The sequence below is a fragment of the Plectropomus leopardus genome, chromosome 12, assembly GCF_008729295.1.
Source record: "Plectropomus leopardus isolate mb chromosome 12, YSFRI_Pleo_2.0, whole genome shotgun sequence".
NCBI classification, from domain to species: domain Eukaryota; kingdom Metazoa; phylum Chordata; class Actinopteri; order Perciformes; family Serranidae; genus Plectropomus; species Plectropomus leopardus.
The window spans coordinates 12573583-12592429 of NC_056474.1; the positions used below are offsets into that span (position 1 = coordinate 12573583).

Below are 18847 nucleotides of genomic sequence, written 5' to 3' on the forward strand. Positions count from 1 at the left end.
CAAGCAGAATAAGTTTTCCAGGGTTCCTCTCTCTCTTTCTCTCCTGTGTATGCATTAATATCCCTATGATGTCATTCAGGCAGGGCAGTTTCTGTTTGGGGCAAACTCACATCTGCAACCAATCTGGATAATTTGTCCACCAAAATATGGTGCAGCCAGCCAGCGCTCGCCTGCTGTTGCTGCTGTAGCAGTTAGGTCTGGATCCAAGGAAAATACTAACCCTTCCACATGCAGCGGCATCAGAACAATGGCTTTGTTTTTTTGGTATCAAACACCACATGCACTCTCAGATCACCTCTGGTTAGCTTCAACAACATCTGATGCATATTTTGAATACTGAAGTGAGTGGATGCCATTGTGAATGGGCTCCATTTGTGTGGAAAATGGGTAACGCATGGGATTTTAAGGCCTGGGGGCGTTCTGTGCTCACTATAGTTTGTCAGACTAATGGCATAAAAATGTGTGTGTGTGGGATGATAGTTGGGGCTGGGTGTATCCTGCGCCAGCCAGTAACCTCTGGGGCAAATAACTCCGTAGTAACACTTTAATCCTGTGTTTGTTTTCCTGTGGGACACACTGGTCAAATAAGTGGAAAGTTTAATGGCCCTTGGATCGGATGGAGGGGATAGCTGGCTTTTCCTCAAAACAATTCTGTTTATCATCTCAGAAAGATGCTGTGAGAGGGAAACTCTTTTGATGAGAGGAACTGGAAAATGCTTTTGTTTGTGTGCTTGCATCCATCAGTCACTGGTCCCTCACGTGGCACTCGAACTTGAGAACAAACTTGGACTCAGTTTTCTTTCTGGACAAACATTAAAATACTCAGTCTGTTTGTAAATATTTGGATGTTTTCTCTCTTTTGTCCTGCTTTTAAAGTTGGTTAATGTTACAAAAACATGGCAGAACTGATTTGATCTCATGGCTGCTGCTAAAAAAAAGTGGACGCTCTCAACAGTAGGGGGCGCAAAAGCGGGTTTTTTCCCAGTCTTATTCCACTGTGTGTGACTGTGAGGATAACTGGTGAGAATGTAAAGAAATAACTGTCACATCTGTGTGCGCAAAGTAGCACTCTGGACTCAGAATATTTATGCATGTTCACATGAAGGAATTTCACAAAAGGAGTGACTTTAAACGTGCACTTGCTCTTGCTGACTGCATTCCCCAAGTAAATCTAAAAGCCTCAGAAGTGCCTCAATCTTCCTGAAATCATGCATGGTTGAACATTTGAAATGAGCTCGCACATCACCCCCAGGCACTGATTCAGACTTGATTGGGGCAAGGCAAGCTGCAAGTGCTTATTTATACAACGACGTCATTTGGAGGTTGTCCAAAGGGAGGAAAAAGAGAGCGAAAAGATTACAAAGGAGTGCGAATTTCATTAAGCACACTCCGTTAAATTAATAAGTTGATTTCCAGGCTCATCAACAAGTTGTCCTATTGCACATGGATGGCATGTGTTAAAGACTAGATAGGTTAGATGTTTGAGGGGGAAGGAGAGAGGAGAAAAAAAATCAAAGGACTCTACCAACAATCTATATAATTATCATCATCTGCTGCTTTTCCTCCCTGGCAAAGAAACACTCCATCCATTTGTAGCAATCGCCCCGGGGAACGTTACATCAAAACTAATCATAACGATTAAAATCAGCTTCTCTGCGAGAGGGAGGCAAGTTGGAGGCAGGAGGAGTGAGGGTGTTGTAAATGCAAGAAAAAAAAGATTTCTTTATTTGATTTTATAAAAACATAAACTCAACAAAGACTGAGGCACTGCTGCTGTGATCTCTTCCTTTGCTGGGAGTTTTATTCTGCAGATTGGTTTAGACTGGGGCAGAGACATGAGCTAATTGTATCCTGATCTTTGCCTTGAGGGGTTTCGGAGCCCTGGAGCAAGTATTCTCTGTATTTTGTTCTGTCTACCTTAGCCAAGCTATTGCATTTCTCACTGGTGTAGGAAGAGAAGCAGATCGTGGGCCAAATCGGAGGGAAAAGGTGCATAAAAAGCTACTTTATGCCGCTCTATGTTTCAGGTAAGCGGAGATTTATTTGGTTTGCTATTATTTCCGAGGCTGGGTGGACTGGGACATTGAGGCGCAGCAGCTTTTACGCATGTGCCAAGCGATTCGAGCGGTACAGTTCTTTAAAAAATATTTAACCACTTCCTGGCTATTGTTCCTCAGTTACTGTACAAATGTATTCGCGTGGCTGCGATATACGAAGCTTTGGTGCGTGTGTGTGAACGAACAGCGGATTACACTGCGATCTTGTCGGGCAAACACTCCACTTGTGTCCACCGTGTGAATTCGCTCCTGGCGCGTTTCAGCTCCGCACACATCGCCGTCTCCGTGTCGCTGGTGCTCCACAACTTGCTCCTAACTTACTCAAACCAGCCTTCGTCGTGTCCACGAAGTGTTTTTTGAAGCCAGTCTTTGTCGCGAAACTGTTTCTATTTCCTGGCTGCCCCAGATCTTCTAATGAAAGACGCCATTGTGGAGTAATTTTGCCGCAGGCGTTTTTTTCCTATTCTGTAAGACAGGATGTACCTTTTTACACACGTCAATGCAGAATCTGTGAATCATGCTTTAATACACGCCGTGACTGTGTTAAGAGAATCGTATTTATGTAAACGGAGACAGAAATAGGAGCGGATTTTGTCCTCTTCCTCTCTTGGCTCTGACCGCGCCGTGCGTAATCAACTCCAAGGTCCGACTGCGAATCGGCAAATATAGTTTTCCAAGTAATAATCTGGTCCTATTTCACCTATAGGAGCTTGAAATGCGTACATAAACATCTGCTGAGCTTCATTAAGTTTAAACTGTAAAAATATAGATCACATCCTAAACAAAACACAGATTTTGGTGACTTTTTGTGTCACTGTGCCGCAGGGAGGACTTTAAAAGACGTTTATTAAATGTAACATTATAAACTAACCCCTCTAAGTTTGGGTCACCTGCAATGAAAGCCAGTTTCACCAGTTTGAGAGGGCGCATGAATAAACAGAATGAGATGTTGACTTGTCAGGACTGATCACTTGATGGCGCTGCAATAACAAAACGCCTCCACTACTTGACTGTATGCACAGCATCTGTACATCTGTTTCCCAGTAAGATCACACTCAAACACACTGATCTGTTAAAAGATAAATATTTAAAAAACACAATTCAGTTCCAAGTTAAAGGTGCTTTTCTTGCTGAATTGGAACCCCTCAGAGAAATACTGTTATTGTACTTCATATGCCACTCCTGTGCCCTAGGACAGTTTGCTCTGTGCCAGCAGTGAACATGCACCACTGTCTCCAACAGCCTGCAGCAACCCAGCGCTGATCACACTTCCTTATCTGTGATGTCATGCTGATGCACTGCTACAGTAACTCCACAAAGAGAGATGTTGAAGGAGACAAGCTTGTGATAAATCTCAGGGAACAGTTATATGGAGCACTGAACTGGTTTGGATTTAAAATCAGTAACTTTGCATCAGTTCAGATTGCTTTTTTTAGTGATTATTACCAGAGCGGCTTGAGTTTTGTGACATTGTTGATTCTGCGGACTCGTTACCACAGATTTGATGATCTAGATACATTATTTCTCTTATTTGCCACCTTTACTTTGTAGTTGTAAAAGTGGTTTATCCAGAAAATCACATTTCTCTTAGCTCAGGAACAGGTCAGCAAGGTCGCTCTCCTCTGGTAACTTTTTTTTTTCTGCAGGACAACCTCCTTATCCATACTTGAAACAAAAAAGTAGTTTCCACACTGAAAACACTACTACATTTGTCACCACATACTGCTTTTTACTGAGAAATAGGCTTTAAATATAATCAGCCTGAAGTTATGACTTGTGAGATTGACATGTCAGGCAATGTTCTCTGTCCTCATCAAGATATTGTCAGTGCATTTCTTAAAAAAAAACAAAAACATTAATGATAATGACTGACCCATTTATTTACATGGGAGCTTTACCATACAATGTTCAGTGACCACTTATAAAATCCAAAGTGACACACACCTGACCAGACAAACACAGTCTATTTGGAGCATTCTGTTACGGCCTCACTACCTGTTATTTTGTTGCGTTTCCAGCCGGCAGTGACTGAAGTGAACCCAAAGTCTGTAGTTGTCTGTGTGTGGACATTTGAAACAAATGGCCACAGGCAACAAAGCAGAGACAACCCATCCAGATTATGTAAATACCAGTCTGCCTGCCTCCAACTGAATGTTAATGCTCTGATCTGAAATGCTAATTGTGTCTTGTGCGATATGTCGAAACATTGGAGAGCTGCATTGTGGGATGGAAAATTAGTTTGTTGCTGATGTTGATCCCAACAGGGCCGTTGATATTGCGATGGCAGACAGGCACTTGATTCCTAAAGTTTTGGGGAGCAGTTGTGGGGTGATATACCCTGTGTTAGCTTTTTAAAGATGCAAAGCTATAGTGTTTGCTCCTTGAGATGTAAAGAAGATGATGATTTTGCATAAAAGGCTTGAAAGACTTGAGGCCAGTGATGGAAAAAACAACAGGAGTAACTGGAGCAGCCCAAATACTCCAGGCTTTTTGATGCACTGTGCCTGTTTTAGATTTGTTTGTTCATACTGTGGTGCAACAAAATGACACACGCTGGTAAACGAGCAAATTCCCAACACACATAAGACTTGCTTCACAAAGGACGGAAACTTTGGGAACAAACGCCCTCGCATGGGAGACTTTTGAAGCACTGTGCCAAATTCAGTTGTGGAATGTAACTAAGTACATTTACTCAAGTATTGTGCTTAAGTACAAATTCCAGGCACTTGTGTTTTACTTGATTATTTCATTTTCATTTTAATTTATACTTTAACTCCACTGCATTTCAGTGGGAAATATTGTACTTTTTACTTCACTACATTTATCAGCTAGCTTTGGTTTCTTTAAATGTGACGATTTTTGCATAAAAACATAAGAAAGCTTTATACCATATGACGTTTGTTGTAAATTAAATTCTAAACAGTTTATACAAGTACATATACAACAATTGGTCAATTAATCAATTAGTATATTCACAGAAAATTAATTGCTAATGGTTTTGACGAGTCTATTCCTGTAATTATTTTTTAAGGTTGAGTTTTGGGGGTGTAATTTTCAATTTTGTTCATAATTTTAAGTTTGTTTTATGCTTTTTCTTCTTTTTTCTTCATTTTTTTTTATAAATTTGATTTTTTAGTTTTTTCCTCCTTTTTAATGATTTCGAGTTTTGGGGGTGTTTTTCAGTTTTTAAAATAATTTTTAGATTGGGCTTTTTTTTTTCAAAGATTTTTCTGCATTCTGTACTTTCACTCTTCATGGTTGAAGAACAGTTTCCTTATTATACTTACTTTTACTTCATAACCATTTCCAATTAAAGGCTTTTACTTGTAACAGAGTATTTTCACAGGGTAGTATGAGTACTTTTACTTAAGTAAAGAATCTGAATACTTCTTCCACCACTGGCCCAATTCAAAATGGCAACAGGTCCTTTAGGAAAAGTGCAGGTGAGGAAGATCTGCAGTGGAGCTGATGGCCAGTTTGTGAGCATCTTGTGCTTTCTTATGGATTGTGAGGATGTGCTGACCTTTGAACTGTCCTTGAGACAAAAATGTAAATGCGAAAATGTGATGCTGACATCGGTCAAAGAAAAGGCCAGAGACACATGTATCTTTACTTCCAACAACTCTGAATGATTTTGTGATATAAGAGCTCCTTCTCACAAACCCGCCACCCCCCCTCCACTTCACCACCCACCCAACCACCAGTTCTCTTTCACTCTCTCTTCTCTCTCCCCTGCAATTTTCCATAATGCCTTACAGATTTTACACTCAATCCACCTTTGCGATGACAAGGCTTTGAGGAAATCCAATTCCACCAAGCTGTTTTCAGAACTTACTCTCCACAGGCACACACTCACTCTCACACACTCACTCACTCTCTCTTCCTCACACACACACACACACACACACACACCACCATCTCCACAAATTAGTCAGGGAACAAATTACCTGCATTCTGAGTGTGATCCCACGCACTTTGCCGGCTGCCTTACACAGGTCCCCTTTTGAAGAGCAGCCATGTGATTTCTCTCTCTTTTGCCCTCCAGGCCCCTTTGCCTTCTGCGAGGGATTCTGGAGTTGAATTTTAAAACTATGTATGGCTGCTGCCTGCGCTTATCAGCGCGTGCACAAGCGGCATGCAAATCAGACCAGGATCACACACCGCATTGGAGGCCTACACTCAAAGGCAAGCTTAATTGCTAATTGGGTATCTAGGTGTGAAACTCACACTGCCAATGAGAAGCAGGAATGTGGATGTTTTAAGGCCAGTGGTTGAACTAATTAATTTTAATCTGAATGTTATTAAAATTTGTGGATTCCCTGCATTTTCTATGAAGAAAAAAAACAGCCCAGGAGAGTGCTGTGGCAGTACTTTTAACAGCAATTGGACATGTTGTGGTGTTGGTTTTATACTCTGTGATCATTAGCAGGGTGGTTTTGCAATGCTGATGTGGTCAGCGGAGGTGGTGTTTACACGCCACAGTTACTCAGATGTTTGGTAGCCAATGAGAGAGTGATCAAAAGGATGCTTGTGTCTTCTGTGGGGGGCAGACTGCTTTTTTGGAGGGATGTTCTGGTCACAGTCTCTGTGGGCCCTTGCCCTTCCTCTCTTGATCCTTGTGTCTATCAAACACATTTTTGAAATATTCACAAATTCAGTTTGCTTTCTTCACCTTTTCTTTCTTTCTTTTCTTTTTATGAACCCAAATTTCCCTTTTTTTTAGGACAGTGTACGTTGGTGCTCTAGCAGCATAAGCAGTCACTCACTTGGCTTTAGCACTTTTCAGGGGTGAGGGGGGCCTCAGAGAGCATCCACAATTTTATAGTCTTTCACCTGATTTATTTAGCCAATTTTAATTTAGTTATGGCACTAATTGCTTTGCAGGTTTTCCCACACATTAAAACATGTGCCACCACAAATAGATTTTTGGAGCTGGACCACTCATTAGAAAAAGCTATTGGAATATGCAGAGTTGGGTCACATGGATATTGGCAGTGAAATTCATAATCTGTATTAGTTTCTGCTTTTCACCTGTGTTGGGTTGATAGGAGAGAGGGTGAATGGGTCACTATATTTTTTGTTGACCGCACTTTCTTTGATCACTGTGATTATTTGAGTTTGTGCACGTTACTATGAGTTGATCCATTTTCTTTAATACATTTCTTTAACATATTTTTGCATCTCAGTGTATCTTTTTTGCTGGCATGTCACACAATAGACCAGGTCCAGCCTCACCCTCTTACCTCTTAAACTGTTAGTTTGTCTCCTGTAGTCGATACAGGGTTGCTCCACACTGGAAGTTCTGCTGGGTCTAAAAGTTTACTTTAACTTACAAACAGCTGTTCCTCTCATCCATCAATTTGATCTGATCAGCTGTGAACAGAACAACAGATGAATTATCCACCCCATGAGTGACAAACTACTGTGGAGGAAAAAAATAAGTCATGGACAGCTCTGCTTGTGCTGCGTTCATGGACCAACAAAAACCTCTGATTTTAGAAAGAGGACAGAGAATGATACAAAGGGACACAATGGCATTTAACGCCAGACATACACCCAGTATGTTTACATGATGTTAGAAAAAGTCAAATTATTGTGTTAGTCTGACAAAAACTGGACTTTTAAAATACATGTTAAAATATTTATCCACCTGTAATCATACTAAACCCAATTTCTCAAAGTCAGACTAACACACCTAGATAATGCGGTTGGGGGTCAATTTACTCTTTCATGTGTATGCCTCAACTGGACTGTTCAACTGCATGTTCCATATTACCCTCAGTGTGCTTTGATCCAAAAGTCGAACAGCATTAATTCATAGAAGAAAGCTGGGGAAAAAAACAAAAGAAGAAGAAAGGAAGAAAACAAAACCAGACAAAGGCAAAAAATCAAGAGTAGTGTATGTACGAAATGTACAGTGCCGAACAGTTATCCATGTTTTCACTGTTTGACATTCAACCCTTTTGCCACTTGCTAACTTGTTTTGTATGTGACATAATAGGTAAACTGTAAGAGGGTCCAATAGCAACTAGCTGAAAGGAGGCATATCACCGCCTACCGTGGTGGAGTAGGACATACTTCCATCAATAGATCAATTCTCCTCCAGTGCTTGTAACACTGGAACAAGGACAGTAATCCGCATAATCCAGCTAACTGCAGCTTGACTTCACTGCATGTAAACATAAAAACGTAAAAATTAAAAAGAAAACCAAACCTTTTATACCAGTATTTTCAAGAGCCCTCTGGGTAGTTGCCCCCCCCCCCCATAATGCCCCTGGTTCTGATACTTGTTTCTTTGTGTACATGAGGTCACATAAATACTCTGCAAATATTATAAAAAGAGTTGCTTTTGTGTGATTGTAAAGATCATGATCAGTCAGGTGCTTTTGAGTGATGTGTGTCTGTGGGTGGAGGGTGTAATGTAGGGGCCCAGAGTGGGTTGGTCACCACTTGGATGTCTTTTTCTGTGAACTTTGTGGGTTTGACCTGCTGAACAAAGCTGAACAATGGGCAGCAACATGAGGAGGAGGGCGCAGACACAAAGCTCCAAAAAGGGGGGCAAAGGCCAGCTGCAGGTCCAGATGTGCGCGTTGACCCCACACGCATGAACCAGACGCTCATTTTTTATTTATTTTAATTTTTTTTTTAGCTGTGTAGGATTTGTTTTAATCTGAAAATGCGACGCAGATACCTGCCACTGAAACAGCGACAGCCCAAAAGAGCCGCAGGCGCTACAATGCTAATGTTGTCGGGGGCTTTGACTTCTCCCAGCCATTGCAAAGAAGCTGCTCCGTGTGACAGCCACGGCGCCGCTCTCCCCCCGGTGTGCTCGCGATCCCGCTTTTCTCTTCACGCCTCTCCACATTTGGCAGGTGAAAAAAAGCCCTCCGCGTCCTCTCCGCCGCTCACCTCGACGACGTCTGCGCTGCGATAATGGACGAAACGGACATCATGGACTTAACGCATCAGAAAGCGAGAAAGCGACCGCGTCCAATCAGTTCCGTGGATGAGTCCGTGCACGCTTCCCTCAAACGGCTCCCGATCCGAGCGGCGGAGTGCAGGGAGCCCTCACTCATGTTCGCAGTGAGAGGAGAGCCGCTTCCCGCAGCATCTCTCAAGCAAAATGACCACTCGGTGACTTCCTCTCCAAACACAGTGATGCCGGCGCAGGTAAAAGTCCGATATTGTTTGTTGTGAGAAAAAGACATTTACTATAAGACTGGGGTCGGACCGTCTCTTCCTCTGCTGCTGCTTCAGGAGCAAAGTGGCACTTAGGTTTTATTGAATGCAGCGTGAATAGATGCCCTTAAAAAGAGTGCGCACGCTATTTGCACGCACCCTCTGTTTCCTGCTTTCAGTTTTAATCATCTCCAGAAAATGTTTTTATTATCTAATTCTCTCATAATCCGCAGTAATTGTGTGTCACAGACACTATAGTGGGATATTTTCTCCCCATCTTCACTCAGGGTCTGAAACTTTTTTGGGGGGGTGGGGGTAATTTTCTTCTGAGAGCTTAACACAAATTGTCTCCTTAATGGTGTTTGTAGGTTAACAGGCGACAATTTCTCCAAATCCTATTACAGTGTTCAAATCAAGAGTCATTATTGCTCATTTTCCAAGACTATGAGATTGATGCTCCAAATTAATTTGGTTTTGGAGATTATGGCCCACAGGAGTGGGATGCTTGTGGATTGTGGCAACATTCAGGTCAAGGTCAGGCTGTTCCAACTTGCAGAGAAGAAAATCTTCTCTTTTACTCCTGACTGTGGAGTGTATTGTATTACTGAAAGATTTTTGTGTTTAATTGTTTTTTCCAAATTTAAAAAAGCGAAATCTTAATTTTAAAGCCCCTTGTGGTCATAATTGTGTATTTTTTCTTGATATACACATGAAAACAGACTGCTTCCATCTGTCTTACCTGCCTGCACTGTAATGTCCCCCCCTTGTGTTGTGTTTTTTGCAGGATAATAGGTCCAGCATGTCCAGGCCCATGATCACACGGTCACCAGTGTCTCCCTTGAGCAACCAGGGCATCCCAACACCTGCACAGCTCACCAAGTCCAACGCCCCTGTGCACATTGATGTGGGCGGGCACATGTACACTAGCAGTCTGGCCACCTTAACAAAATTCCCAGAATCCCGGTGAGTTTGCTCGATCATGCATCTGTATTTTAAGTGTGTGACGGTGATAAAGTTTTTTCTAGTATTTTTCTTGAAACTGTGAACGAGGTTGTGGCAGATCTAGAGGCTTACAGGGAGTTTCTTTATAAGTCAGCGTCAGAATGTCATCCTGTTTAATGTTTAATGTCATCCTGTGACATTAAACAGTCAAATGTCACATCCCGTCAAATCACCGAAATATCTTGACGGAGTATAAATGAAATGTTTGCTCCTTCTACCCCCCCAAAAAAAATCTGCAGCATGTATCAGGTAGTGTCACAGAATGTTTCCTTGTGTAAGTGAAGCAGTTATTTTTGGGCGATAAACAATTTGTAGGAGTGCAGAATGCAGTGCACAGACAAAAGCAACTTGGTTATTCTGACAGATGTCACAGCAGCACTAAAGGGCCAAAGGGCATGGGGCCATCTGGAGGCTGGGAGGCCGCACTGTCGCTGCGAGCTCAGGCCTGAGGGTGACTGGCACCCTGCCTCAGGCAACCAGCTACCAGCTGGCCCTGACCTTTTTAAGACCACCTCTGTTTTTAATCTTTCCTTCTTTCTTTCTTTCTTTCTTCCATTCTTCCGTTCTTTCTTTCTTTCTTTCTTTCTCTGATGCGTGTATCGAGCTCCATAATGTGTGCATGTCTGTGCGAAGGTGTGAAAAACATTTCAGAGCTCGAGAAAATGAGTGAGTCACATCCCTTTGCACATGCTCTTGCTTCACTGTATAAATTTTTGCCCTCTCTTTCTCTCTTTTTCTTTCTGACTATACAAGGTGCAAGGAACACGATCTTAAGAGTAGTATAAAGATTATGCATAAAATTTGTTCAGAACTACTTTTATGAGCTTTTGCATGCAAGAATCAAGGAATTTAAGATTGGAAGTGTTGACATGTTGTCCCACTCCCTCCCTCCCTTTCTGCCTCACCCACCCCTCCCTTCTCTCTGGGTAGAATTGGTCGTCTCTTTGATGGCACAGAGCCTATAGTCCTGGACAGCCTGAAGCAGCACTACTTCATTGACAGGGATGGACACATGTTCCGCTACATCCTCAACTTCCTCAGGACGTCCAAGCTCCTCATCCCAGACGACTTCAAAGTGAGTGGATGTCCATCCTAGAAACTGTAAAGTCCCATCAGCCAGTCAGCAGTCCTACTACTTCGCACACACAATGCATGCTAAGGCCGTGGAATGCCTTTGGTCGCCCGTCCTCCTTGAATTGCTGAAAACGGTTCCCATGCCGGAGACAGACTATCAGGGCAAACAAAGCTCAATCATAATGCATTTAGTCATCACGAGATGCAGTTCGGTCCCCTCCAGCTCATAGTGGCCTCAGATTCTCTTGAGATATGTAAGAAAAACAATAAGCTTGCATCAAGACAAATAAATAAATGTGCTGGCGCCCTCGACCACATTGCATGTGCTAGATTTCATCAGCGCTCTGTGTTCTCAAGCCAAGTGTCCATCCAGGGTGAGTCTCACTGTATGTGACACATTAGCATTCCTTTTTTTTTTTTTTACTCTTATGTGTCATTTAGTCAGTAATTACTTAACTTAGCCTGAGAGAAAACAAATAACCACATTATCTGATGGACTGTCCACAGTGTGACTCAATCAGGGGAAAGTATGTCAGCTAAAATAAGCAAAGACAAAAGACAGGCTCAAGTTCACGCTAAGGCCACATTCACATTGAGTAGATTTCGAGAGGAGCATGAGAAAACTCGAATGTGGTGAGATTTAGGCCCTGCAGTCCTGCGGGTAAAGGATCTGCTCCTCTACCCCACGCAACCCTGTGTTACATGTCGCTCTATATCTCCTCCACACTGGATCTTTTGTAATTTCTGCTGAATGGTGTCTTCGCTTGGGTTTATTGCTCGTTCATGTAGAACGGTGGTTTTCGAGTTTCTTTTTTGGTTTGGATCCACATTAGAAAGAAAATCACAACCGTAAAATGATTAGCTTACTCTGTTTTTTGGTTATTTTGCTCTCTAGTGTAGCAATATGCACTGTGAGCTGCATTTAGGCTTCCACCTACCTACAGTTGGGTTCTTTTTGTGTGCAATATACATCAAATGTTTTTTGTAGGATTGCATGGGGCAATTCCTGAGCTTTATGTAAAAACAATAGAATAAACAGGAGAGATTATGGATGATTAGGATATTAAGTATCTGTAAATAAAAACATTCAAACTAGAATGCCTTTTCTAAACATTGTATTAATGAAACTGGCAAAGTATGTTGGAAAGAGTTTTGTTAATCATAATAATCATTATAATCTTTCCAGTGTTGACCTCATGACCCAGCGTGAGTCACATACTACTCACGCTCTTATTTCGTAATTTTATATTCAACATTTTGACTGTCTGTAAACCTTTAAACCCACAGTTTTTGTGTAACAAATTTATTCACCGTGATGATATTTGCTCCATAAATTTTGTCAGGTATAAAAAAGTGTCACTGGATTAATATTAAAATAGTACTGAAATTAAATTTTTAATGTAATCCATTTTAAGTATTGTTTGCATATCTTAGGCTTTATTAGATAGGAGACAGTAACGAGTTGACAGCAAATTAGAGATCAGACATTTCATGGTCAGTGTTGTCAACCTGTAGGCCAACAGAAAGCCCAATGCCTGTTCTTTAAAAAACAATTGATACTGATGATAAAACTCGTTGCTTAAAGCGTAACTTGGATGTTTTTCGATCTGGGACCTATTTTAACATGTTTTTGTGGCCAATGGGAACAAAAATTCTTAAAAGTGGTCCAGTATTGAACAAGAGAGCTGCAGCTGGAACCTACGAATAGGCTGCAGTGTAACCACTAAGGGCATTTGTGTTGGGTCAATTCATATCCACTAACAGTGCTTGTTTGTTGAGCCGCTGACAGACTCAGAATATTGTTCCAAGTGTCTGACAGCAGTATGAAAAGGATCCCTACATAGATAAACCTGTGTGTTTAAGAGTAAATCCCTTTTGTTTAACCATGAACAGCCCCAAAATTATCTGCGCAAAACCTACCAGACTACGTTTAAATACACAGTAATTTTAGCGTTCATAGAAACAGCATATTATCACATCTAACTGGGTGAACTCTTACAGGACTACAGTCTGCTGTATGAGGAGGCACGATACTTCCAGCTGCAGCCCATGCTTGCTGAGCTGGAGCGCTGGCGCCAAGACCAGGAGCTGGGCCGGGTGTCGCGCCCTTGTGAGTGCTTGGTGGTGCGTGTTGCACCTGACCTGGGCGAGAGGATCACGCTCAGCGGTGACAAGGCCCTGATTGAAGACGTGTTTCCGGAAATTGGTGACGTCATGTGCAACTCTGTCAATGCTGGCTGGAACCATGACTCCACGCACGTCATCCGCTTCCCACTCAATGGCTACTGCCACCTTAACTCCGTCCAGGTAATGGGAACACTGTGGGCATATACACTGAGCGTTTTATGTAGCATTTCTCTATAAGTATAAACACTCAAAAGTTAGATAAAGTCTGTTTCTCTATATTTTCACATTGAGTTGTATGCCCAAGGAACTGACTGAGGTGATGATCTGTTCATTCAACTTTTTCATCTGCTGTTACACTGTAGACTTTTAGAATTTTACTGATGTCTGATTGCAAAATCTTATCTTTTTTTAATCTAATCGAGTCACAAGAACAGCCTTGAGGAAAAATAAGCTCTTTGATGAGTTCATCAAAGCATCAATTTAGCAAGCCATCATTACACAAGTCTACCACCATCTTTACTTTTCTGTGATCTGACCGGAATAATGATTTCAACTTCATCTCTGGAGCTGGGAGATGGTCAGCTTTAATATCATGCATCCCTTTGCAATGCTCATAATATCGTCTTCTCATTGCACACAGTTGCCTTTCTGTGTTCCATGTGGATGAAAAGCATTTACACTTAAATCCATAATATTGTTTTAAACTTTCTCTTTCAAGTGGGTATTCGTGCCAACCCGCAGAGAAGGGATGTCAAATGGGTTAATGGTGGTTTTCAACCTATTAAGTGAAGGAATAGCTGACACCTTGAATCATGCTGGAGACTCACATGAATGTGCAAACTGGGGGGAAATTGGCAAAAAGAAAGAGGAAGTGGGCAATTCAGGATGCAGTGGAACACTTAAGTAGATATAACATGATTCCCCCGAGTGTCTTAGTGGATTGTTGGATCAATGCTCAATTTAAAATAAAAATAAAGCCAAGAAACTACACATATTTTGGCCTGTAGTATCCAATGATCAAATCAGTATAACACAGCCTCAGTACAATTACCAAATAGTAGTTCTGCCGAGACCAGATGCATAAGTGCTTTAATACCAGCAATATTTTTGAGGCTGCACAGGCTTGTGGTTCGACAGCAAAATAAAGCAAAGTGGGGGGGTAATTCTGGGGGGTGTAATTCTGTCTTTTGTCACTTTTGATATGTTGACCTAGGCCATCCATTGGTACCAAGCATGTCAGCATAGCTTGTTGGGATGGGGAATAAATAACGCCCCAATGCTTGGCTATATTTTATAAGATATCTGAATGAGAGTATGGAGAGTATGTAGTAGTATTGATACCCATGAGTCTCCCCTAATCTTGAGGTTTGTTTCCAGTGAATGCTTGCTCTTTATAATCAATGTACTCCTTCAAATTAAAGCTGTATATTTGGCTTTTCAAGGAACATTATAACCAGCCTACTTGAAGAGCAATGAATTGTCTAACATGGACACATGCATAACTCATTAAAATAGGATTGCTGTGGAACTCAAAATGTCGATTGCACTGCTATTAGTCTATTCATATCAGATAATTAGTAACATAACTGTAAAATAAGAAACCAATGTATATATGTATGTGTATACAATTCCTTAAATCACATATTGATACAGGTTTCAACTATTTATAAATTTCAATAGTGTAATAGAATCCTAGAAATTGAGTTATGACTTTTAGTTTTTGTGTGCCACTCCAAGATTTTCATTGTTGCCCTCTGGCCTCCCCTATGAAAAATTTCTGGGGGCACCACTGCAAAGATATCCTTCTGTATACTGTATGGAAGGATTCACTATTATCCTTTCTGAGGTGTGATAGGTTCGAGGCAAAACTATATTTGTTAGGCTAAAACAAGACTTTAAAAAGAAAACTTCTACATGCATAAAAACATGTTAAATTCCTCTTCAATATTCAGCTTGTATTTGGCAATATTGTATTTCCCTGATTACATATTGATATTTCACTAATTCATTGATGGCAGAATCCTCAGATACGCATCAATAAAGGATGGAGGAGAGGCATATTTGAAAAGATTTCACAATGATTTGGACTGTGTCTCCATCTGAGGAAGTCAAATCTCCATCTCCCTCCCAAAAAACACACAAACAAACCCGTCTCTGAAGTGTGTGAGTCGTGGAGAGCAAGCAAGAGAGTGAGCATGCTCCCTGGCAGGTTGTCCCCAGGCAGGGCCCATAATCCTGTTTGGTTATTAAAGCACGCCGGCGGTGGATGCTGTATCTGCGGCTAATGGAGGCAGGGCGGGGGTTTTGAGAGAAGGAAGGGGGGCAGAGAGAGCTGCCAGCAGTAGGGGGACCTTTGTAGTTTTGGCGGAGGCTTGGGCCTGGGGGCTGGGGAGAAATGGGGAGAGGGGGTTTTGCTGAGCAGCCCGCACTGAGCCAAGTGGCAGAGAGAAAGCCTCACAGCTCCCTGGGGCCTCTTCGATGGAATGTGATCCTACAGCCCCCCTGGACACGGTCTGTAGATGTCTGCGAGGCTGCGAGATCAGGAACAACTACACACACATGCAGGCAAACACACATGTACAGAAGAAAACAATGAAAATGAGGCATGAGGCACAATGAGAGGCTCTTGGTTTTGTGAAAGTCTCATCCAAATTCCCGTCACAGGCCGTATGTTGCAGCTTACTCCCAGAGCTGTTTCCAATGCTAGACTTAGCACTAACTCGGCAACATGTAACTCGTAGACAAGTAGTAAGTAAACAAAAGGTTAAAGGTCACATCAGTGGCATTAAATATCAAAGATATGTGCTAATAAAGGGTGGTAATGATGCTTTCCCCACTGACGTCTTCCTCCCTCTATCCCATCCCACCTATTCTAGGTTCTAGAGCGCCTCCAACAACGCGGCTTCGAGATCGCCGGCTCCTGCGGCGGAGGCGTGGACTCATCCCAATTCAGCGAGTACGTCCTGAGGAGGGAACTGAGGAGGACGAGTCAGCGAGGATCCAATTCAAACAGGATAAAGCAGGAGCAGCTGGACTAGAAACCTCCCGAGCAGCAGGAGGTGCTAGACTTTTCTGTGGCAGCCAAACGCTTGACGCTGCAGAGCTCTGTGGACTCTGTTTTTCTTCGTTTCCTTGTTGATGTTTTTGTTTTCTTAAACTCAAGAACCATCTAGAAAATAAAAATGAGGTACAACAGGAGATTTTTTTGCCATAAGAAGATACAAGACATTTGATAAGTTTGAGATTGCAAAGACATTTGTGAATGTCTAGCCCCCATAAACCAATTTAAAAAGGATTTATATACGCTGGATCCCCAAACAAAGTTTGTTTTAAAACTTGGAGCCTACATTAGGTTTAATATGATTTCTATTATACCCATATAAATCAAATTGCATATGTAGTATGTTGCATAGCTTGTCGCCGGTGACTTGATTTTGATGTGTCACTGGCAAATTGGCTGTTTTCATCCCCCGCTGTAAAAAGGTCACTAATGTGTTGCTTACAGTACAGAATGCCTCAGTTGTCATAAACTGTTAGTTTCCGCAAAGCATCTTTTTTCACATGATATTGAATATTGTGATACCAATGAAGTGTTTTTTTTTTTTTACTTTAATGGAAGCTATTTTATTGGATCATTCCATTAAATATTGTTGACATTAGTATCATCAAAATTAACCATCAAAGACCATCCTATATGCAGCAGTTCAAAAAATTTTCAGTAAATTATTATGTCACACCATTTGCCTAACTGGGGAGTATGAACTACTAACCCCTGTGTGCTACTTTGGGACTTATTTAATTGGATCATAATATTCCTCCAAGTCATGACCTGTAAATTTTTTCATTGTATATGTGTTTGTGTTTTTTACATTGAATCTTTTTAAAGCAAATTTGTTGCCTCAGACATGACTGAACAGATTAAAGCTTATTGTACTACCCACTCCAAGACCACTTTTACTTGTAGCACAGATTGATATGAAGTTGGATATAAAGTATTTCTAAGATGACTGACCCACCTACGCTCCCTAGATTTGAGTAAAGAGGAATGTAGCAAAAAAATGTGAAATAAATCTCAACTAAAGTTGTCATGGTGTCCATTCACTGTTTTTGCATCGCTGAAGGGACTGCTTTCACATGTCTGCATAGCTAGATGGTAATTCCTTAAATTTGACTTTACTGCATCCATCCTACCTCTTAGGATTCTTTCGAGCATCCTGAATGTGCTCAGTGGCAACCAAATCTTTCACACTATGTAGTGTTTTAGCTCTCCACAGCCAGATAGGTGAAGCTAACTTTGCCAAGGCAATATTGTACCTTGGAGGATTTATGCTGGTGCATCAGTGACTACATGGGGCATTCTTTACTTAGTTATATTGAATGGAGCCGACTTCTCCACGCAAGTCCTGTCAGTTGTGCTTCCACATATCCCTGCAGGGCCAAAATCCAAAGTGAAATCCCACACGGAGCCCTGTCGTCTTGTCTTCATCCCTTTTGGCAGAATCTCCACTTTCTTTGGCTATCTACGGTTTATGCTATATGTGTCCCCTTCAAGGCCTCTTTGCCCTAGATTCCCTTTTGACTGACTGTTATTCTCATAGGCTAGAGGTGCAACTGTGAGTGGTACACAGCAATGCTTTGCTCTCAATCATAAAATCAAATTATTCATGGAGCAGGCATCAAACACATCAACACTCAGCTAAAACTATTAGAGTTAGCAGACTTGAGATAAAAGTTCAACCCGGCTTTCAAGTGTTACAGGCAATATGTATCACTCATGGATCAATGTTTTCAACCCACATTCAACCCACATTGTGTACCATTTTCCCCCCATGTTTTCAGCAAATTGTCAGTATTGTTAATTTCAAATGGAAAAAATACAACTTGATAAATATTTAAAACACCACCATCATAAAATGTACAATATACACACTTAGTAGGAGTCTCTTAATCAAAACAGTAACAAAAGACAGAGCAATGCTGTTTTTAGTGGATACGATTCCTGCAGTGTTCATTGATGAGGTTTTTACCAGGAGACAAATTATCTGCAGTATCATGTGAGTATTTTCCCCATTTAAAACAATGTTGTTAAAAACACTGAATCAAGCAGTTTCATGATAAAAATCAGTGATTCTCCAATGCAGTTTGGCACAGCACAGAATTGAGCTGCCACTAACATTTACTCAACTTATTTCTCTAACAACTATGATCCAGATGTTCAAAGACTAAAATCCTTCATCCAATAAAAACGTATATACTTAAAAATGACCAACATCTAATAAATGTATTGCAAAAATGTGGCTTAAAACTGGGAAAAAAAGCACACTTTTAACCAGCGGAGTGGAGAATGGTGGATTCAAAAATGCACAGCTCAAACGGGGGCAGATATGATTAGGCAGGGTTTAATGACA

At 41.4% G+C, this 18847-nt stretch overlaps 1 protein-coding gene across 2 annotated transcripts; it reads left to right on the forward strand.

The window, feature by feature from the left end:
* The first annotated feature begins 1716 nt into the window (after positions 1-1716).
* LOC121951580 (BTB/POZ domain-containing protein KCTD1) lies at positions 1717-17525 on the forward strand. 2 transcript variants are annotated; one of them, XM_042497961.1, is made up of 5 exons: positions 1717-2027; positions 10021-10199; positions 11169-11313; positions 13314-13619; positions 16316-17525. In XM_042497961.1, exons 1-5 carry the CDS (start codon positions 2019-2021, stop codon positions 16475-16477), a joined length of 801 nt encoding a protein of 266 aa, XP_042353895.1. In that variant the 5' UTR covers positions 1717-2018; the 3' UTR covers positions 16478-17525. The 2 variants fall into 2 exon arrangements, with proteins under 2 accessions (XP_042353895.1, XP_042353894.1); XM_042497960.1 differs by lacking the exon at positions 1717-2027 and adding an exon at positions 8904-9227.
* The last annotated feature ends 1322 nt before the right edge of the window (positions 17526-18847 follow it).